The following is a 22986-nucleotide window of genomic DNA, read 5'->3' as shown; positions in this document are numbered from 1 at the left end:
ATACATCCGTTTAACCATGTTACAGAATCACAGCCTTTTCCACCCAGTTCCTACTTAAGGTGAAACCGACGTAATGGAGAGACAGTTGTGTCTCCCTCCCTTCTGAATTCTGTTATCACTTAGTTTGTGCACAGAGTTAGCACAGTGGTTAAGAGCACTTGCGCAGGAGCCAGCCATGCCTGGGTTGGAGGGTGGGCTCTGCTGCTCACAGCTGTGAGTTACTACCTTGGACCAAGTTCCCTGACGTTTTCTCCTATGAATAATGGAGGTTAGGAGGCGGGGGAGAAAAAGCAGTGGGACGAAAAAGCATGTCAAGTGCGTGGTGCACAGTGATTCCTATGACGACACAGATGTGCAATAGAATAAAAAACAGAAGAGGGGGAGGCTTTTCCTCCACCATCACCACTCTCCACCCTTTTGAGAGGAGAGGAATCTGAAGTCCATCAGGGGCAAGCGCCTGAGGGCTCCCCAAGGTCACCAGCGTGTCTAGAAGAGGCTGGATGCTGATTACCCCTCCCCCTGTGCTCTTTCCTGTGCCACAGCCGAGGTCTTCTCTAGCCAGTGAGGCCTGATCAGTTCTCATATCCGCAAAGCACTTTTTATTGGGAATGAAACTTTCCTCCCCATTTGGCGAAGTTCATTGAAACTCAGGAAGCCTTCAATTTAGAAAGGAAACCTTGTATTTGTATAATATATTTCTATAGTGTACAATACTTTCAAATCTACGGCCGCATTTCACTTTATGGCTTTATAAGGTAGAAATTATATGCTTATTTGTCAGATAAAGAAATCGAGACCAGAGTGGGAGGATCATCTTCACAGAGTCATTCATTGATTTAGTAGCAGAGAGGGGACCAGAACTAAGGTCTTCTGTAGGTCTTTGCTCACTTGTCATTCAACGAACATATTTGGGAACCTACAGTGTACTCTTCTAATAGTGAGAAAAACAACTTCCTTCTCTTACAAAGCTTACTTTGTAGTGGGAAAGATAGACCATAAACAAACAAACTATTAGGTATAAAATAAGCTACAAGGATGTATTGTACAACACGGGGAACAGAGCAAATATTTTATAAGACCTATAAATGGAGTATAACCTTTAAAAGTTGTGAATCACTGTATTGTACACCTATAACATATAGTATTATACATCAACTATACTTCAGTTAAAGAAGAGTAAATATGTAGCACAGTGTCTAGAGTACAGAGTATACCATGCAGTAGCTATGAGTCCTCTGAAGGAAGGTGAAGTGGGGTTGGAGGATGTTTGGCATGTTCCAGAAACAGAAGGCTGGTGTGGCTGTAGCACAGTGAGTGAGCGAGAGAGAGGGCGGGAAATGCAGTCGGCAGCCCAGGGCTGGATCACATAAAGCATTGTGATCACCTGGGTTTCTTTTTAAGGTATAATTGGCAGCCCACTGCAGGAATTTGAGCAGGGATCATAAAGTCATTGCTCTCTGAGCTCCACAGCTTGGAGAAACTGCCAGATCCCTGGGGGTGAAATGGGGGAAGGAGCAGGGGAAGCAGTGTGGTGGACTGAGGTTGGGGAGAGCCATGGACAGACAGCTGAGAGCCGGGAGCGCTGGCCCCAGCTCTGCCCAGGTCTCTTCATTTCTCACTGACTTGATCCAGTTTCCTTACCTAAACGATCTAGTCATCAATGACTTCATGACTCAAAGACACAGACCCCCACCCATGCCTCTAAAGTTCTGTGATTCTTTATTATTTCTATTTTATAAACAAACTAAGCTCAGTTCCACCCTCAGCCTTTGCCTAGCTGTTCTCTGCCTGGAAGTGAGCTTTCCCTGGCCGACTCCTGCCCATATTTTTGGATCTCAGCTAAAATGCAGTCTCTTCAGACAGCTCTTTCCTGACCCCTTATGTAAGATTCAATTCTTGCCCTGTGGTAGTTGCTATTGATGCCCTGCTGATTTCCACTCCCCCACCCCTTAGACACTGATATTCCACTTTATATACTAACTACAAATACCTATTACTTCACCTACGTGCAGTGTAAACCAGGCGTATCAGGGAGTTCATTCACCCAGAGCAGCTCTCAACCAATGACAGATGGGGAGTTCGTAGATAAATACTCCAGAATCCTCTTCCCTGGGTGGGGTAACCCTGAGGCATGCTCTACACCCAGGTCTAGAGCTTCCCTAAAGGATGAAGCTCTGTAGCCCCGAGGGGTAACTGTCTTGGTTATGCACTTTTATCAGATGCCTGCTGTCCCTTCCCTACTTCACATCCCTGATTCCCTGCTGTTGTTTCTGGGATTCGCAGCCAAAGAAGCTGCTTGTACTTGAATTGCTGTCTTAAGACCTGGTTCTAGTAGAACCCAGTCAAGTCACCCCCAACACCCAGTCCAGTCAGTTCCTTCTCAGTGCCCTGTTTATCACCATTTGAGATGATCTCGTTTGCTCATTTATTCCCTTGTCCTCTCTCCTCGGGTTGGAATGTCAGCTCCATGAGGGCAGGGACCCTTTCTGTCTTGTTCACGGATGTATACTAGAACCTAGCACCTAGAACAATGCCTGGCACAGAGTAGGTGCTCGATACATATTTGTTGGGTGAATGAATAAAAGCCAAAGACTTTCCTCAAGCAAGAATGCTTATGAGCTAAGGAGAAGTGTGATCACCAGGCAGTAAATGCCAGTGGATGATTTTAATTGTTTGAAAAGAGAAGCTCATGTTGGAAATATATTTTGTGATTAACTTTTCCCATAGCTACAGTTTGCACACATTCACAGGGGTCTACTGAATTGCACAGTTTCTAGCAAGCTTTTAGTACAGATGAAATCAGAATTAGGTTCTCGTACCCAATAGGCATTCCAAGACGTTCTACTACCTAAGAGTACAACCATCCCACCCCTGGTTAAAAGCTAATGCACAGTTGAGAGACTTCCCATAATTTTTAGAGATCTTAAAAAGAACATCTTGTTCATAAAATAACTATTGAGAGAATAAAATGAAAGCGACCTCCTGCAGTCAAATTCTGTCGCTTGAAAATCTGTAACAAGCTCCCAGGCATTTTGTATTGACTGCCCCCATCAACGTAATGGGGGCCATGGGAAATGGCAGAGTTTATTCAAACATAAATGCCACTCAACTCCATCACCAGAGTGTCTGACTACAAGGTTACTGGAGCCAAACCTCAAGTTATATCTAATCAAACTGATGGGACCTCTAACTGAACTCCTCAGCTCCCCTGAGAAGGAAGGGACAAAGAATGATAAAATAAGCTCCTATCTGTGATGTTAGGTAAAGGACACAAAATGAGGGAGTAATTTTTTTCTTTTTTACCATGTGAATATGTTTTCTTTTTAGTACTGTTAAAAAATAAAAATAGATCCTCAGATAATTTTGATATACGTTGCTGGTTCAGAATCATCTGTTAAGTCCCTGGAAAGTGGGGGAGGGAGTGGCCGTGGCAGAACAGGGAAGAGGAGTCATGGCATGGGTTGACTCTTTGATACGGTCTGTTAAGGGAGCCCTGCTTAATTTGTTGTCTCTTGGCCTAGAATTAAAGAACACTGGCGCTGTTAAATGCTCTACTGAAATGCAGCTTCAGAAGCATTGCTCCTCAGGATAACAGAAATGACAACAATGGCAAAACTGTCACTTCTTATGCATTATATAACTTCATCTTCATACAGCCTTTTGAGAATTATGAAGTTGTCATTTAAAACTGAAAAATGAAATAATCAGTCGAGAGTCACCCTTAGATTTATTAAGCATTTCCCAAGCTCTTATCCTGAGCCAGACATTCTATTAAATGCTTTATATACATAATCCTATTTAATCCCCCCAAACAACGCTGAGAGGTGCACATGCACAGTAGGCACCAGGTGCTCATTTGCATAAGTGAGTGAGTATCTGTCCCAATTTTATGTGTGCGGAGCTGTGGTTCAGGGACCTTTGGAAACTCCCTTGAGGTCACCCAGCAAGCAAGGAATCCAGCTGTGGTCCAGCCATCAAATCTGTCTTCTTCGTCTATGTGTTACACTGCTTTGCCAGTGGAGGAACACAGGAGGCTAGCTTTAGGATGGCATTTCCATATTGCCCCAGACAGAGGGACAAAGAAGCTCAGACAGTGTGGCTGACAGTTAATAGCCTAGAAGAGATGTCTTACTCTGCCAAAGAGGGGCCTTCCAGTACAGCTTTCTGTCTTAAAGCAACATCTGTGGGAGGGCACAGTAGGTTTCTCTCCTTGACACCATGATGGTGGTTAGAGATTGGTTAGATGTTTCTCAAACCTCTGATTTATACGAAGTCTGTTAGTGCCCACCTACCCCACATTTATAGCAGGAGTCAGCAAATTTTTCTTGGTAAAGGGTCATATTGTGAATTTTTTAGGCTGGTGGGCCACGTGGTTTCTGTCGTAACTATTCAATGTTGCTGTTATGGCGCGAAAGCCGTCCTCGACAATAGAAAATGAATGAGCATGGTTGTGTCCACTGAAACTTGAATTTCACGTAATTTTCACACGTCACGAAGTATCATTTTTCTTTTCGTTTTTCTAATAATTTAAAAATGTACAACCATTCTTAGCTCATGAGCCAAACAAAATCAGGTAGCAGTTGGATCTGACCCATGGGGCATAGTTTAGGTTTACAGACACCTGAAGCAAAGATACTGGTGATCAGGTCAAACCCCTCGTTGTCCAGAGAGGAGACTAGTGGCCTCAAGTTGTAGGCTGGTTAGAGGGGTAGCTGAGATTAAGATCTGTATTCCCTATGTACTCATCGTAGAAGGCAATGCAATGCTGACCAGTCATTTAAATAGCATGCCTGGGGGAAAAAGTGCTCAATTAATTAAACTGGTTAATATAGTCATTCCATCTATCATATCTCAATGATATTTTTCAAAGGATTAGAATGAAAAGGCATTTCAAATAATTATAATATCCTAAAGAGATGTTTAACAGTATAACTACATTAGCCATGCTTTCATGTTGCTGTAAAGATTTAGAAAATGCTTTGAGGATCACGAGGAAGCTCTGAGTTATCATTATGACTATTAATTATCATGTGTGCCTGGAAACAAAAGAACCTGATTATGTGTGCTTACTGGTTATTTAACCTCTCTGAGTCTTAGCTCTCTGGTCTTCAAAATGCGGATATAATAGCACCTACAGCATAGAACTGGAGCAAGATTTAAAAAAAATACATAAAGCACTTAGAGCTGTGTCTGGCACATAGTAAGTGCTTAATGAATGTTATTATAATCATCAGCGATTATGAATGTTATTATTATTATCATCACATTCACCATCATCATTATCACTGGGTCAGAAGAGGTTAGGTGTTGTTACAACTGCTTTGAAACCAGGCACTGGGTCAGGCAAGACACCTGAGCCAACAGGAGGCAGGTGTATGGGAACACAGCTTTCAAAGGATAAAAAGCTTTATCTTCAAAGCCAGATTTCCTTTTTCTCTGGGGTTCTTTCCAGAGGTCACATACAAGCTATTCAGCCCTCATCGTCCTGCTTGGGCGGACACCACCCCCATTAGAAGGAAGAGGGAACATCCAACATTGTTAAGGGGCCAAGGAGAAGGTTATTTAACAAGACCTGGGATGCCGGAGAGAGCACTCCCTCCATCTCCTCCCCTTGAGGTCTAGAAGAGGTAAGATTAGAACAAATTGAAGAACTTGCACTTTATACTCTGAATGGCACAAGTTGAATGTGGCAAGTTTCCCCAGATTGTCAGATAAATTCTTAGATGACAGCTCCATAGAGAGGATAGTTATAGGGAAGTACAGTTTGAAAAGTCTGGTTACATTAGAAATGCTTGAAAAAAGTGGGGATGTTCAACCTGAAAATAATGGAAGACTAAGAAGGGAAGTGAAGGATGTATTTGAATCCTAGAAAGGCTGTCGTGGAAAAGAGGTAGAAGATTTGTTTTCTAAGGTTCTGGAAGGCAGGCCAGCACCAACCAATGGACAGAAGTCATGGGATGCAGACTTTGGCTAAAATAATAATGACAGTAACAACCACCGTGCCTGACGTGTATCAGACCTGTACTGTGTAGTAGTAGGCACTGTGCTGAGAGCTTTATTTGTATGATCTCATTTAATCCCAGTGACAATCCTGTGAAGCAGGTACTTTTATCATTCCCACATTGCAGATTAGAAAACTGAGTCTTAAATGAATGGAGTAGCTTCTGCCTAACATAACATAGATAGTGAGGGAGAGAGACCGTAGTCATAGCAAGTGACAAGACTCTGGGCTTATTTTCTAGCCATTGTACATTCTGCCCCCTCAACGCTAGTCCCATCAGTCTGATTCACTTATCTCCTGTCCTTCAATGAAGCCCTTGCAATGGCCTGCTTCTTTATACTAAGAAGGAATTAGCAGGTTTCTGGGAGACCCAGGTGTTAGTCTTCCGCTCCTTTAATGGGTGCTGGTCCTTGGGATGTGAACCACAAAGCTCTTTTTTTTTTTTTTTTTAATTAATTAATTTATTTATTTATTTATGGCTGTGTTGGGTCTTCGTTTCTGTGCGAGGGCTTTCTCTAGTTGTGGCAAGCGAGGGCCACTCTTCATCGCGGTGCGCGGGCCTCTCACTATAGTGGCCTCTCTTGTTGCGGAGCACAGGCTCCAGATGCGCAGGCTTAGTAATTATGGCTCACGGGCCCAGTTGCTCCGCGGCACGTGGGATCCTCCCGGACCAGGGCTCGAACCCATGTCCCCTGCATTGGCAGGCAGACTCCCAACCACTGCACCACCAGGGAAGCCCCCACAAAGCTCTTTATTTCTCTCTCCCTTGGGGTCTTTCCCAGCTTTCTCTCTGACTGCAGCCTTGCTTCTCATCTCCTTTAGACCTAGAAGACCGTGTGACCCTAGAGAGCAGGAACCTCAGTCCCCACGGTATCCACAGCCCAGTACCTGGAGCAGGCTGACTGCTTAATTTACACCAAGGGATGAAACATACACGACAGATGTCTTCACTCACCCTTTTCATGGTTTTCTTGTAAGTTTCCATCCTGTCACCTCTCAGTCTCTCAGCTTTCATCTTGTGGACCAAAGAGGTCTTGTTATTGACTGTTTTGTGTGTAGTATATTCTGAACTGGGTCATAAATAAGTAGTGTCAGGAAAATAATTTTAGGGACAACCGCATAAGTTCTGTCCTGTCTTTGAACTTCATGAGCTGTCTACCCTCGGGTAGTGTTCTCACCCTCTCCAGGCACTAGATTATTGATCTGCAAAATGAGGGCATTGGCTAGATCAGTGATCTTTCAAACTGTTGTCCCAGGCTGTAGGCATTTCAGAGGCTACCAAGTTGAATTAGTGGGAAGGCAGAAGGTTGAGGTTCTGGATTCCCACCCTCCCTCTTCCACCAAAGCAGCTCTGCTTTTTATCTGTTTTACATACTGGGGTTCTCCCCAGGATTCCATTTGAAACTAGAGCTTTAAACGAAAAAGTTTGGAAACTTCTGAGCCAGTCGATTTCTCTCTTAAGGGCTTTTCCAGCTTTGATCTACAATTCTGTGATCACACAGGTGTGTGCACATGAATATGGATATACATGAATTCATGGAATATTCCTGGGCTGAGGACTTTGTTGTGTCCTCAGACAACCATGTCTCTGCATAAGGTCTTCAGATTTTCCTATTCTAGCCACTTTAACCAACCGAAACTTGAATGCGTCCTTACCCTATATAATCCCTCATAACATAGGCTTATCTGGTTCCTGCCAAGTCAATAAGACATTGCAGCTGTGCCCAAACCAGCTAAAACACCATTCGATTTGGGAAGAAACCGCTAGTGTTAACTCTTACCCAAGTACATTTGAAACCAGGGAGGCGGGCACCTGTACACTTGGATATCAGCAAATGCACAAACAGACCTATCCCCCAAACACAAGTCCACTGCTGACAGATTATTTAAAAAGGTAGTTGGGATCTCACAAACCAAATTCTCTCAGTCTGTGGGTTTAGGATAAAATGCTGGCATTTTGTGGCAGAAGGTCAGGGGTCCCCAGATTGGGCTGTCAATGCATGAATAAAGAAGTGCAATATCTGGCCTGGGGTTGGTTGGTCTTTCAGAACCTCCCTTCATCTTAACTCTGGTCTAATTGGCTGCAGTCACGGGTGACACCTGGCCATGGCCACTTCAGAACAAGAGCCAAAGGGTAGGGGTGGGGTGGGCTTTTATGGCTGGAGTTCCTGGCAGACTTGAAACCAGCAATACCTTCCTTTCACATGATCAAGACCTTCCTGTCCAGTGAGGCTCAGGCAAAGACTATAGCAAGCCCACCTTTGATGAAATGCCAGCTTAAACATTCTCAGGGGCTCCCGTAGAGTAGGCACCCAATGAATGCTTCGTGAAGAATGAATGAAAGTCCAAACGTATGATAAATTTGAAACCTACTAGGAATGGGGAAAGGAATATTCTTGTTATTCATTCATTCATTCCCTCATTCACCTGTGAGGATCTAATATTGCCAAGTACATACTGGACAAAGGGATGCAGCAGAGAATAAGATAGGTTTGGTCCTTGTTTTCAAGTTACTTAAGGTTTAGTGAGAAAGGCCCATATTACCCACATAACTATAGAGCAAAATAGGTAGAACAAAACCTGAACCTGGAACACAGGGAAGGCTCCCAGTGGAAGCAAGGAAGCTGAAAGGAGAGGAGGCTTTGGCTGGGTGAAGAGTTCAGGGAAGAACTCTCTAATTGGAAAGCACACATGCTCGGAGATTCTGAATCAGAGTGACAGAGGTCGGTGAATCAGAGGAAATGCGTGTACACATCAACCTGGATTCAAATCTCAGCTCTGCCACCACCTAGCTGTGTGACTGCAGGCAAGCTACTCAACCTTTCTGTGCCTTGGCATCCTTTACTGCAAAATAAGAATCATTATAGCGGCTATCTCATAGGGCCGTTGGGAGTATTAACTGCATTAATCGTTATCAAATTCTTAGGACAGTGCCTGGTACATAATAAGTACTCACCTAGAGTACGCTAGAGTCTGTTTGCTTTTCTGTCTTAAAGAAAGGGACAAGTAAGGAAGTGAGGACTGAACCTTTCTAGTTATATATTACCCCAACCTCCTGCCAAAATAGGTACTTGAGGGGTCTGTCCCTCCTGCTTCTAAGCTGGTAGTGGCAAGGGGGTTCCATGCTCTGGAAGAGCAATTGCAGCTGCTGGCTTGCATATCTGAACTAACCCACTGACTAAGCACGGAAAGGGCCTTTCCAAATCAGCCAAGGTGTGCATGGCTGGCAAGAGCAAAGGATGCAAACACCCAGTGCTTGAGATGAATGGAGCGGCTTCTCCCTTAGAATGAAGGGAGCCAATATGGCTTCGAGAATTGTGTTCTGGCACCTCTGGACTACAGAGAGAGGCAGGAAAACCAGAACCATAAGTTGCACATCTGGAAAGGTCCTTTTGATCATTTAGTCCTTTTGAAAACCCTTGAACAAATCTGGAACAAATTGAGACCCTCAACAAAGTAGAATTTTTTTTCTGCAAAGGATAACGAGTCAGTGGCAGAGCTGGGATGAGACCCCAGGCTTCTGCTGCACTCACTGTTGTAAAACTTGATATAAATTAACTCACTTTATCTTGTGAGGTATGCATTAATATTCCCACCTACAGATGAGGAAACTGAGGTACAGATAGGTGAAATGACTTGCCCAAGATCACACGGCTAGTAGGTGACTGAGCGAAAATTCAAACCCAGGCAGTATCAGAAGAAAAGGAGTTTATTTCTGAGCTTTCTCAGTTATAATACCAGGCCTGAGAGTCACCAAGGTTTCTTTGATTTGGGCAGTGTGGCCCAGTGGACAACAAACCTAATCTTTGGAATTAGAGAGGTTTGAGTTCAAATTCCAGTTTTAGCCACATGACCTTGGAAAACTTTCTTCAGCAACTTAGACCTCCTTTTCCTCTCTCATAAAATGAGAATATAATCTCACCTTTCTTGGACGGATACAGAAACTCTCAGTTCTCTAGAATGGATTATTCTAGAGCATGGGATGTGACTGCAAAGAGTAACATATGCTCAGCCTTGCCTGATGGGTTGCTTGGACCACGTAGGAAGTGAGCATCCTTTGGGGTCTGGGACTTGATTTTCTACCCATCCGTTTCCTCTTCCCTTCCAGAGGCTCTCTGCAGTGTAAGCTCTGGTGATCCTAAAGTAAGCCGTGTGTTCTCACTGCTGCAGAAGAGTGAGGTGAAGCCGAGGGAGAGAGGCAAGGCTGTGTAGGAGGGAGAAGAGGACACTGGGATGGACTCCATCAGTGAGGGGTGACTCTGAGAGGGGCAGGGGGAGTGGGGAGGGAGTGCTTCTCAACCTCTCTCTGCCTCCTATTTCTATATGTTTCTTTCTCTTACACACACACACACACACACACACACAGAGGAAACTGAGAGGCAGCAGTGGGGTAAAAGAAGCCACAAAGAACAGAACAAACAATTGCTCCAAATCCCAGCCCAGCTCTCCTGTTCAACTTCCGAGTGACTTCAAACAGGTTCTGTCCCTTCTCTGGGTCTTAAGTGCCTCTTTTACAAAATGCGGGAGGGGTTGGGTGAGACGAGCTCCTGGGGACCCTTCAACTCTGGTTCTTTGGGATTCTTCAAGCCAGCGCAAAGGCACACTCTTCATAGGACTACTGGCTGCGCGGATGCACCGTCGTGATCCTTCCCAGAAACCTGCAGCCTCCAGGGACCTCTCGAGCCTCTGACCGCCAGGCTCTGGCAGTTGGGGTGGCAGTTTATGGGGCTTGCATTACTTTCACACGTGATTTTTCTCTGGCATCCTTTTAAAACTCTATTTACATGTTCCAATTTAGCTGGAAGACAAAGCCAAGTTGCTTCCAGGACAAAAGTGAAACCGCATGCTTCTTAGCGCTTCTGGTATGAGCCCAGTGCAGTGGAAGGCACACAGACATGCTTGGTTCATGTCGGATGTTCATTTGGTTGACTGTTAGAACCTGTCCTGTGAGAAGGCATGGGGAGGGGCGGGGACAGGGGTTCGTCCAGGCTGAAGGAGCAAACACCAAGAGCAAGCAGGGTAGGCGGTTCCAAATACACTATTCCCTATCACTGGGTATTATTCAAGCAGGAACCAGCTGGATGGGCTTCTGTTAGGGATGTTGTAGAGGAGATTCTGGCCTTTTATGGGAAGTGGACTAGATGCCCTCTGAGGCCCAGCTCTACCTGCTCGTTTGCATATTCTTAGCTGTATTCATGGTCCCACGATCCCTGATCTCTGCTTCTTTTAGCACAGACACAGGGAATTTGCCTTTAAGTGCATGTACTAAGTGGGTACCAACATTGTGTATTTCCTGAGAAGTCATTTCACTCACTCATTCATTCATTCAGCGACTTTTTAAAGAACACTGTTACATGCAACTCACTTTGCCTGGTGAACTGGGAATTCGTCAGTGAGAAAGGCAGACATATTCCTTCTTCCAGGAGCTTACAGACGAACAGGGAGGAAAGTATTATATAATTGGGTTTCAGTTGTGGATGAGATTTAGTTTGGAAGGGGGTTGAGGGACCTCAAGGATAGTATCTTGTCCCCAGATATTTAGTGTTTTCTTTCCCCACTAATAATAATAATGATGATGATGATGGTGATGACCATGATTATGATGGTGGAAATTGTTAACGTTTACTGAGTGCTTATTTTGGGCCAAATATTACTATGAGCACTTATAAGGTATTATTTCATTTAATTCACATGATAGCCCATGAGGAGGTAGGTAATACCACATTCCTTTTTTTACAGATCAGGTAATGAAAGCTCAGAGAAGGTAGGTCACTTTACTAATATCACACAGCTAATAAACATAAAACCAGAATTCAAACTCAGGTCTGTCTGACCCAGAGCCACCCTTCCCAACTACTGCTCCAGCTCCCTAACTAGAGAAACCATACAGGAACCAAACGTGATCGTGTGTGGTATTGAGATGGCGTGTGCAGAAGAAAGCGGCCGAGCTTGGCCTTACAGAAGGCAGAGACAGCTTTCTCACCACAGGGGAGCAAGGAGATGAAAGAGCAGTTTCTTCCCAAGACTGATATAGCAAAGGGGTAGCAGCATGGAGCTGGGGGCTTCGATGAGCCGCCACATGGACCAGAACTGCCAACTCTAACATTTCACAGGAGGTCATCTGCATCCACATGGCGGAAATGGCTGACCACCCTGGTCCCCCAATCCCCCAGTAAGACCTGGGATGACCCGTCCTCAGTGTGTTTCCCTCAGCTAGTTTGTGCATTAGAAATCACAGTTGTCCCTTGGTATCCATGGGGGATTGGTGAAGGAACCCCCGCAGACACCAAAATCTGCGGATTCTCAAGTCCCTTATATAAAATGGCATAATAGTATTTGCATATAACCTACTCTCGTCCTCCCATATACTGTAGGCCATCTCTAGATTACTTACAATACCTGATAAAATGTAAATGCTATGTCAATAGCTAGAAATACAATATAAATGCTGTGTAAATAGTTGCCGCTGTGCGGCAAATTCAAGTTTTGCATTTTAGAACTTTCTGGATTTTTTTTCAAATATTTCTGACCTGCAGTTGGTTGAATCTGCAGACATGGAACCCACAAACATGGAGGGCCAACTGTATAATTATAATGAAATTCCATCAGTGTCAGTGGAAAAGATACCCAGTGGGAGTTTGAGAGCCTGAGTTTGAACTCCAGGTTTATTGCTGCAACTGTAGGGAAGATTTAAACTGAAGCCCTCTTTTTTTTTTTTTTTTAATTGATTGATTGATTGATTGCTATGTTGGGTCTTCGTTTCTGTGCTAGGGCTTTCTCTAGTTGCGGCAAGCGGGGGCCACTCTTCATCGCGTTGCGCGGGCCTCTCACTATCGTGGCCTCTCTTGTTGCAGAGCACAGGCTCCAGACACGCAGGCTCAGTAGTTGTGGCTCACGGGCCTAGTTGCTCCGCGGCATGTGGGATCCTCCCAGACCAGGGCTCGAACCCGTGTCCCCTGCATCGGCAGGCAGATTCTCAACCACTGCGCCACCAGGGAAGCCCCTGAAGCCCTCTTATCGAGAGCCTGTGTCCCCCTTGCACCCGTCCCCACCTCCTCCATGCTCAGCAGTCACATGGCACAGTATAAGAACATGGATTTTGGAGTTCTCTAGTCATGGAGGGGAAGCCCAGCTCCATGACTTTGTAAACTTTGTCACCGGAAAACTCACTAATCTTTCTGAACCTTAGTTTCTTCATCTGAAAAATGGGGATAATATTATCAACCTCCAGGACAATTATGAGGATTTAATAGGTAACTGTTTAAGTATATATCATAGTGTCTGGAATGTAGCAGTCATTCAATGAATAGTAGTTATCACCATTGTTATTATTGTTTTAGTTACTTATTAGGGGTTTAAGGAATTCTAGTTCAGTGGCTCAGGTTAACCTGGTCATCCTATTCTTACGATCACATCACGTGGCTTTTGCCAGATTCCTGAGAGCCAGACTCCATTGAGGAGTGCTTGCCTTCCCCCTCTGCAGATCAGTCATGTAACATCTTGGATCCTCAGTCCTCATTTCTATAAAGTGGGGATGAGGAATTCTACCTTGCTTATGTCATAGGAGTACTGCAAGGTTCAAAACCCAGTGGTGTGATTCATGCCAAAACATCACATGAGCTATAACTTGGTGTAAAAATGAAAGAAGTTGCTGTTATTGTTACTGGTGCCCCAGGAGGCACCATACGGTCCACACAGAAGGACAACCAATATCTTCAGTCCTTCAGTGTTTCTCAGACTGGGGTCTGCTGGACCCTTTATAAATTCTCAGAGGTCTGCTAGTTCTCTACAAGAATTTTTAAATGTTGTGCTTTTTTATTTCAATGGAAGTCAAATCATCAATATAAACAATCTGATCATTTGTCCCATGCTGTGAGTACTCATGTTTGCAGTCTCAGTGGACTGAAGAATTTAACCATTGGCTCAGTGTTTCCTAAACTGTGCAGACGCACTGTAGAGGTCCACATATCTTCCTTTTGAGAAACACCAATTTGTTCTAAGATTTGCGGCTGATGCATCACAGAGATAAGAGCTATAACTCTAGAGAGCTCTGGCTGGTAGCTGTCTGCTATGATCACAGTCTCAGAGCAGGGAGTGAAAACCGAGTCAGTGCTGGGCTTGGAGGAGGACTGACAGCCAGACAAGAGAGCTTGGTTCATCAGGGGGCTCCAGGGCCCAGAGGCTTCTTTAAGAAATAATGGTAGAGTTCACCAATTTCTGCAAGGTTCAAGTTCACTTTATGGACATACCAATGCTATGGAAATATAAATATACATCTATCCTATCATATATAAAATATGAATACATATATCAGCATATATATGCACAGGCATATATATGCATGTATACATACAGATACAACATGTGAGTATGTACAGATGGGTAGATTTAGTATATGAAGTTAGGATTCTTCACCTATGCAGAACACTTCAACTTTTTCAAGGCATGGTGGCATTCAGCAACATGTTTGGTTTCCACAGTGACTCCATGAGCATATAGAATAGGAACTATTATTCCTGATGTGGAAACTGAGGGCTGGAAAATTGCCCAAGATCACAGAGATACTAGCTGAGGATGGTGTCTGGACAAAAAACATGGCTTTTCTTTTCTGTTCTTTTTTTTATGACTCCCTGTTATAAAGCTCTCCTCTCTGATCCACAGTCTCCTTCCATCCTCTCTTCTAGCAGCCCTCCAAAGCCAGAAAAGCATCCCTCCAAAGTGCTCTGTAACAAGAATGCTGTTGGCTTCTTTGAAGCTCCTGCATCCTGACAGGGACAGAAAGAACTGCAAAATAAAATGTAGCTCCCTCTTTTTGTTAAATCTTTCAAAAGCTTCCTTCCTTAGTTTCTAACTCTATTATTGCACCCTAATCACAAACACTCTGAAGGAGGGGGTCAGTTCCATGCAGCAGCAGGCTAATTATGTGGCGGAATTTCTAAAAATTATCATCTTATAAATTGCTTTATTCCTCTGAAGGGGGAAGAAAGACACACACCACATACTCAACTATGTTTCAGACTGAATTAATTAGTAATTTGAAGCCTAATTATCAACTAATCTATTGGAACATGCAAGTCTTTTGTATTTGGATGGTATATGCAATTTGCATCCTATTAGTTGGCCGTTGTAAGGATTTGAGAGCTCATTAGGTCAGGGGAAAAAAAAAGAATGCAGATCAGAAGGAAACAGACACCCAAAGGGCTGACTTGGTGATGTTGTGACCGAGGGGTCACTTGGCAACAGATGGAGCCTGGTGATGTAATTACCTGAGGTCTTTCGGTGGCTTTGAGGCCAATGATGTGTAATTTCTGTCTTACCCTGGAGAGGTGATTATGCATGCCCCCAACCTTGCTCTGTGTATTCTCAAGCAGCAGAGTGCCCACGTGGTCTGTACTGAGAGATGTCCTGATGAAGTGGAAAAGGCATTGGGTGCTGCCCACTAACCCTGGTGCCAGGCCTAGCTCTATCACTGACTTGCTGTGTGACCCTGGCCAAGTCACACCATCTTGCTGGCTTGACTACAAGCAAATGTTTCCCTATAAGCAAATGAGACTTAGATAGAGCTGACTTCCAAAGTCCCTTCTAGGACTAAGGATCTGGGATTCAAGGGGTGTCAAGAGTTTTCTTCCTTATGAAGTCAAAAATTTCATCCTTGCAAATGTTTTTTTTGTTTTTTGGGTTTCTTTTGTTTTGTTTTGTTTTTTAAGATTTTTTTTGATGTGGGCCATTTTTAAAGTCTTTATTGAATTTGTTACAATACTGCTTCTGTTTTATGTTTTGTTTTTTTGGCCGTGAGGCATGTGGGATCTTAGCTTCCCAACCAGGGATCAAACACGCACCCCCTGCATTGGAAGGCGAATTCTTAACCACTGGACCTCCAAGGGAAGTCCCTTCCAAATGGTTTTTGAGGGTGAAACTCTTGGTTCCCCAAAAATCTTTGGACAGCCATCTGCCATTTAAAATGCAAATATCTCTGAGAAAAGTAGCATATATATCTATTAACAGCTGGGTCTAAATTAACCTATCGCAAGAAGTCCTTCTTATTTCCAGTCCTGACCCTGAAATATTAGGACAGCCAAGGCAAGGAAGTTTTGATGGGGAAAGAAGGTTAAGCCAGGGATCTGAGGCTGGAGATCCACCCAGAGAGACAGAGCTTAAGAATTAGGCAAGGTGTTTTAGATCCTGCCATTTTGACCTTTACATATACCCAGCCCCTGTGCTTTTGTTCTATTAATGATCTTTATTCCAAAAGCAAGTAGAAAATATCAGTCTCTTGTTCAATTAATAATTAATATTACTCACAGGAATAATCAACATAAAATAACATTGCTAAAACTGAGTGATATAATTTGTTATAGACAACAGGCTAAAAATCACATCTTAAAGGAAACACTGAAAATCATAAAGACAGGCCAGGATAATAAGCAAACTTTGTAGAAAAAGCTATCATTAAGGAAATCTGACAGTTGCTCAAACTGTCACATGGCAAAATTTGTTATTTATTAAAATTTGCTAGAAAATAAATAAAATAAAATTCAAAAAAAAATTTGCTGGGAGATGCAACCACTTTGGAAAACAGTTTTGGAGTTTCTCAAAATATTAAACATAGAGTTACCATGTATCCTAGTGATTTCACTCCTAGGTTTATGCTGAAGAGAAAAACTTGTAACAAATGTTCGTAGTAGCATTATTCATAATAGTCCAAAAGTGAGAACAACCCAAGTGTCCATCAACTGATGAATGGATAAACAAAATGGGATACATCCATATAATGGAATGTTATTTGGCAATAAAAAGGAATGAAGTACTGATTCGTGCTACAACATGGATGAACCTTGAAAACATTATGCTAAATGAAAGAAGCCAGTCACAAAGGACCACATATTCTTGATTCCACTTACATGCAACATCCAGAATAGGCAAATCCATAAGGATATAAAGTAGATTGCTGGTTGCCTAAGGCTGGAGGAATTTGTGGGGTGATGGGGAATCACTGCTAATGGGTATGGGTTTCTTTTGGGGGAGTGATGAAAAAGTTTAAAAATGAGACTGTGGTGATGGCTTCACAATTCTGTGAATATATATAAAACCATTGAAGTGTATACTTTAAATGGATGAGCTGGATGGCATGTAATTAGCTCTTTAGAAAATAAGGCAGGCCAAACAAAATTACGTTTGGCTTTGGGAAAAAACTACTGGAAATATCAAACTTCATGATTAAAAAAGTAAGAGGAGCAAAAGATGACCCAGGAAAAACAGACTTGTCAAAAACGATGGTCACAAAAGAAAACTCATAATTGTGCATGTTGCTAGGTAAAATTTAACATGTACAAAAAATTATGAGTCAAGTCTTCATACCATGGAAAATAATTGCACCCAATTAAAATAACTGCAGCACATAAAAATGAAAATAAAAATTTTCTTTAAAAGACAGCTTGTCTATGCCACATAAAAAAGGGAATAAAAACTAAATTGGCATAATATTGTTTATGCTGTAAAACTGTTTCTGGTTAAAGATCTGTCAGCGCTAGTATCATTATGATTTAAACATTTATATTTATAAACAGTAAAACTACCATTGGTGTCAAAATAGAGGGTCAAAACCAGTGGGGTCGAAACATTTTTTATACATTCAAAGATGTGGTGATTTTGTTCTTATCGCCAAGTGGCAGAGCCGATTAAAGCTGGAATTGTTATGACTGAGGGAGGCCTGCCCACCAGCACGATCTCTTCCAAGGAAGCTTAGAGGTTCACCTTGAGTGTGCTGTGGTTTGATAAGCAGGGATGTGAAGGGGAAAAGGCAAAGCTTGGAAGTGCCCCTCCCACCCACACTGTTCCCTCCAGCCAGGTACCACAGAAACAAGCCGGGCCCCAAACACAGAAAGACCCACCATTTGAGAGCCTGCAGTGTCCTCTACTCACCAGATTTGCAAGGATATAGTGGTAGCCAATGCCGTTCTTCTCCAGCTTTACAATCTACAAAACACAACGAGAGGGGATGCATTAATCATACTGACAATTAAAGCTACACCAACAATAACCAGCAATTAACACTGAGTACTGGAAATGTGCCCTGTCCTATCCTAAGTACCCAAACTACAATATCACAACCATCCAATGGTGGTGGCATTGCTGATGTCCTTGTTTTACAGATGAGGAATTGAGACTTAGAGAAGTCAAATACACTCCCTGAAGTTACCCAGCTATTAAGTGCAGATGTAAGATCTGACATCAGTTTTGCCTGATTCCGGGGTAGAGTAGTGTTATCATAACCCCAAGGTCCAGGCTAAAATGCTCACTTCTTTCCTTCTTCCATAAAGCCTTCCCATACATAGTGGGAATCTTTTGTTGTATTGAATTCCTTGTGACTGTTATAACAATATCTGCTGCTTGGGTGGACAGATGGGTGGATGGGTGGAAGGATAGTCAAATGGGTAGGTGGATGATTCCACCCCAGTTCTTGAACTTCAAATCCTTGAATGGACCATATTCAGATACAGTTCCTTGTTTCCCTGAATTTTGCGCCTTCTTCCCTAAACCTGTTGGATACTCAGACATCAATGAGCCATTCAGCCCGGAAACTGGAAGAGAATGTCAGGATCATCTGGTCCGGCCCCTCACTGTACCAATGGGAAGTCCAGGCCCAGAGAAATGAAGTGATGTGCCAGATCCCACAGCAGTATGGTAGCAGTGTCAGGACAGGGACCTGGCTATTGTGAGCCTTTCCACATGATGCCTGATTCAGAGCCAGGGTCCCCAAACACCCGTCCATCTTCAATGTGCAGACCATCCCTAATCATTGCAGGCAAGAAAATATTTGTAGAAAGAACTACCCAGCGGTTTGCTTGGGCACCCAGACATACCACCCAGCAAGGAACAGCTAAGACCGCAGTCCTTTGTTTAGTCTTAGCTCAGCCTACAAGTTAACTTGATCTATTTCTTTATTATTATTATTTTTTAATCATCAAATTGAGGTTAGTACACCCTGCTCAGTGCCTCTCTCCCTGCACTGTTGCAAGGACGCATAAAACACATGAGAAGCCCTTGGGCTTCTTCTCTAACTGAATAAAATTTCAAGGTTATTAACACCCACATTCAGACATCTACTTAATTGGATGTATGTGCATAGCGGCTCACATATTTTTTTATGTAGGGAATAATTAAATGCAAGCACACACAATTAATGCTCTGAAACAGTGGTTAGCCTGTGAAATTCCAGACTATGGAGCGCCAAGACTTTTGGGATGATAGTTTTATTAATAATTCTTCTTTACTTTTTCATTTTCTTGTCAAATGGTTTTTTGCTCTTTCAGCAATGAGATACCTTTATCAGAAACCTATTCAGCTTCTAATAAGCACAAAATAGCAAATAAAAGACAGTTTGAAACCCAATGCATCTAGGTAGTGGATAAGAATAGTCCCTGCAGGATGAAATTACAGGTTGAAACATAGGAAACAGCTGATAATTAATGACTTTTGACCAATAAAAATCAGTAATTTTATATGGTTTGACCTAACACAAACTGTCCAGCCCATCTACTCACCTACCTACCTGATGGCCTAGCTTCCCTTTCACAAACATTTATTAAGTGCTTACTATCTATCAAGCACTGTGCTGGAGATATAGTGGAAAGTGAAACAAGCATGGTGCTTGCTGTTCTGGAGGTCACAGTTTACTGGGAGGAGACCCATACTTAAACAGATGAAGAGATACAGGTACACAGGGTTACAAACTGAGAAAGTTGTTGTAAAGGTAATGTACACTTGGAGTCCACTGCCTCACTGAGCCCATCTCTTCAAAGCTCATTTCCACCGGATTGCCTTAATTCACAACCTTTGTGCCTGGAATGCCCTTTCCCATTCTCTCTGATTGTTCATCGCCTTTATGGCTGAGCTCTAATCCCAACTACTCTGTAAAGCCTTCTCTGATTAACTAATTCACTCAACAAATATTTACTGAACATGGGCCACATGCCAAGCTCTATGCTATGTGCTAGGGACAAGCTATGAACAAATGAGGCAAGATCCCCAGGCCCTCATTGAGCTGAGTTGACACGTTAGCAGGGAGCCAGATGGTAAATATATAAACAGATAAATGAACAAGATTTCAGCAGGTGAAAAGCACTTTGAAGGCAATACAACAGGGTAAGGTGATGGATGGCCTGGTCCTGGTGTCCCTCATCCATCTCTAACTCATTCTGAACTTAATGACTGTATTACATAATTAAGTGTCTTATATATTGATAAAGCATTGTATTCTAATAACCCTGTTCCCTGCTCACAAACCTTCACTGGCTCTCCACTGTTTACAGAATGAACCCCAGACTCTCTGAGATGGTTTCCAAAGATGGTCACAATCATGGGTTCATCTCCTTTTCATTGTCTTCCAGTAAACAATTGACATCCTCCACTTGGCCTCTTAAGCCCCTCTGTGAACCTTGGCCCCCACATGCCCTCTGGGCCTCCCTACATGCTCTTACCTCCAGCTTAAAGGCTCTTTTCCAGTCAAAGGCTACCTGTAGATATCTAGACCCATCTCACATTTGGGATCTTAGAGCATTCATTGATTCCCTATTCTCATTCATTCAAAAAATATTTACTGAATACCTACTAGGTGCCAAGCACTGTTCAAGGCACTGTGGATGCAGCAGGGAAGAAAACAAAACAAAAATCTTAATAGAGCTTATATTCCAGTCGGGGCACTAGAGACTGAGACAGGCAGTTAATGCCCTATTTGGAATTTGGAATCATTGTCTTCCTCCTTAGGTTAGGCAGAACATTTGTGTTAGACAAAAGATCCCAATTCCTGAGTGTGAGATAGTCTAGGATGATGCTAAGATGTCAGACTGCAAATCAGAAGATGTAACTTTTAGACTCATGGTCATTGTCACTAACTAGTTGTCTGAACTCAAGACAAATCATTCAACCAATATGACTATCAGTCATCCCATCTGTGAAGTATGAATGCAAATAGTAAATCGGGTGATTTGTAAGATCCTTTCAGCATTTGGTCTTACTTTTCAGAATAGAAGACTCCATCGATTAAAAAAGTTAATACACTGCAATCTAAAATATTCATGCAAACAAGTTCCTTCCTTCCCAAACACAAGTTTGTCCTTTGACAGAGGGGGTAGCTATAGACAGCACATGTGCTGAAAGTTGCATTTTTAAAAGGTTGGGCCCTGTAGCCCGACCAAGATAGATTTGACTTCCTGCTTTCCTTCTATGTGAAATCCCAGGCAAGTGTAATCTCTTGTTTCTTCATTTATAGAATAGGGGATCTAATAGAAGCTGTTTTTATAGAGATGATGTGAGGATTAAGTGGAATTATACATGGAGAGAGCTTGGCATAGTGTCTGGTATATGGTAAGCACTCAGAAAATAGTACCAACAGCTTTATCTTTACTATGGAATAATACAGCTGGAGTTATCAGTCTTTAAGAATACCAACTTATCATTCAACACTTTCTCTACCTCCTATCTCATCTAATCTTTTTATCAGCTTTGTAGAACAGGGGCCTTCATTCCTATTTTACAGATGAGTACACTTCTGCCAAAGAGAGAGTGACTCAAGAAAGCAGTATCATACCCACAACAACTTGAATGAATCTCCGGGGAATTATGCCAAATGAAAAAAGCCATACCCCAAACATTACATACTATGTAATTCCATTTATATCACACTCTTAAAATAAGAAAATTACAAAAATGGAGAACAGGTTAGAGAGTGCCTGAGGAAAGGGAAAAAGAGAGGGAGAGAGGGAAGCCAGATGAGGACAGAAGGGCAACACAGATGATCTTTATGGTGATGGAAATGTTCTGTACCTCGAATGTATCAATGTCAATGTCAATTTCCTGGTTGTGATATTTCACTATAGTTGCTATAGTTTTGTAAGATGTTACTATTGGGATAACTGGATATGCGGTACATGGGATCTCTCTGTATTATTTCTTACACACGCATATGAATTTGTATCTCAAAATTAAAAGTTGAACTAAGAAAACAAAGCAAAACAAAAGAAAACCGGTACCAGTTGGCACTATGAATAGCTAAAATAGGTAAATCCTTACATATATCACTTCCTGTGGGGCAGGCTCTATTCTAAGTGCTTTACATGTATACATAGATTCTTCTAACCCTCACAAGAGCTCTCTAAAGGTAGTTATTATCATTATTTTATTATTATTATGCCCATTTTACGGATCAGGAACCTGAGATGTAGAAATGAAAAACCTGGCCCAAGGTCACAGAGCTAGTAAATATTAGAGCTGGGGATGTGAATCCCAGGCAGTCTGGTTCCAGGGTCTCTACTTCTAACCAGTACTCTATTCTGCTTTACTTAACTAGAATTCCTGTCGCATGACTCCAGCTCAAAAAACGCCCATCTCAATGGAAACAATTTTTGCTGGTTTCTCTCTCTGAGAGGGAAGCCAGATCCACACTTTGTAAAGTAGAACACAGAGTTAACGCCTCAAAGAACCCCTGACTTTCAAAATCTCTCCTATTCAGTTCCCGAGGCCTCTGAGCAATTGCTTAGCTGGTGCTGAGATTCCCTGTGGGAGCCCCAGGGGTCTTGAGGGCCATTAACAAGCTCTGTCATGTTGTCAAGTACCTAAAACTGCCATCTTTAATTGTATAGCACTGTTCAAAAACGATTGCAAAATCTACTTCCTTGCTAGCTCATCTAAATACACAAATGTAATTTAAAAAGACAAGTGACCTATCCAATGACACATGCTTTACTTCTGAGAACTGGAGGAACCGTGGCTTAGAGATGCCTGGCTAAAGACTACTGAGATTACAGTGCCCTTTCTTGGAATGGACAATCAATTAATTGCTCAGACACATGAATGTGTTCCAGGAAAGGGAGGTTCCTGGTGCCTCCTTGGACTCAAAACCGGTCAGTGGGCCAAATGGATGAGAAACCAAATGCTGGACCAGTGGGTGACAGAACTCAGAGCTGAACCCAGGAATCTGGCTCTGC

At 42.8% G+C, this 22986-nt stretch overlaps 1 protein-coding gene across 6 annotated transcripts in view; it reads right to left on the bottom strand.

The window, feature by feature from the left end:
• GRIA1 (glutamate ionotropic receptor AMPA type subunit 1) overlaps positions 1-22986 on the bottom strand; it is a 306492-nt gene that overhangs the window by 116218 nt on the left and 167288 nt on the right. For all 6 annotated transcript variants that reach the window (XM_059917554.1, XM_059917549.1, XM_059917555.1 and 3 more), the window contains one exon: positions 17924-17977. In XM_059917554.1, coding sequence (XP_059773537.1) covers positions 17924-17977 — 54 coding nt within the window. The remainder of the gene's footprint in view (positions 1-17923; positions 17978-22986) is intronic.

The sequence above is a fragment of the Balaenoptera ricei genome, chromosome 3, assembly GCF_028023285.1.
Source record: "Balaenoptera ricei isolate mBalRic1 chromosome 3, mBalRic1.hap2, whole genome shotgun sequence".
Taxonomy (NCBI): Eukaryota; Metazoa; Chordata; class Mammalia; order Artiodactyla; family Balaenopteridae; genus Balaenoptera; species Balaenoptera ricei.
The sequence above is the reverse complement of the archived record's forward strand: the minus strand, read 5'-3'. Positions and strand labels throughout refer to the sequence as shown.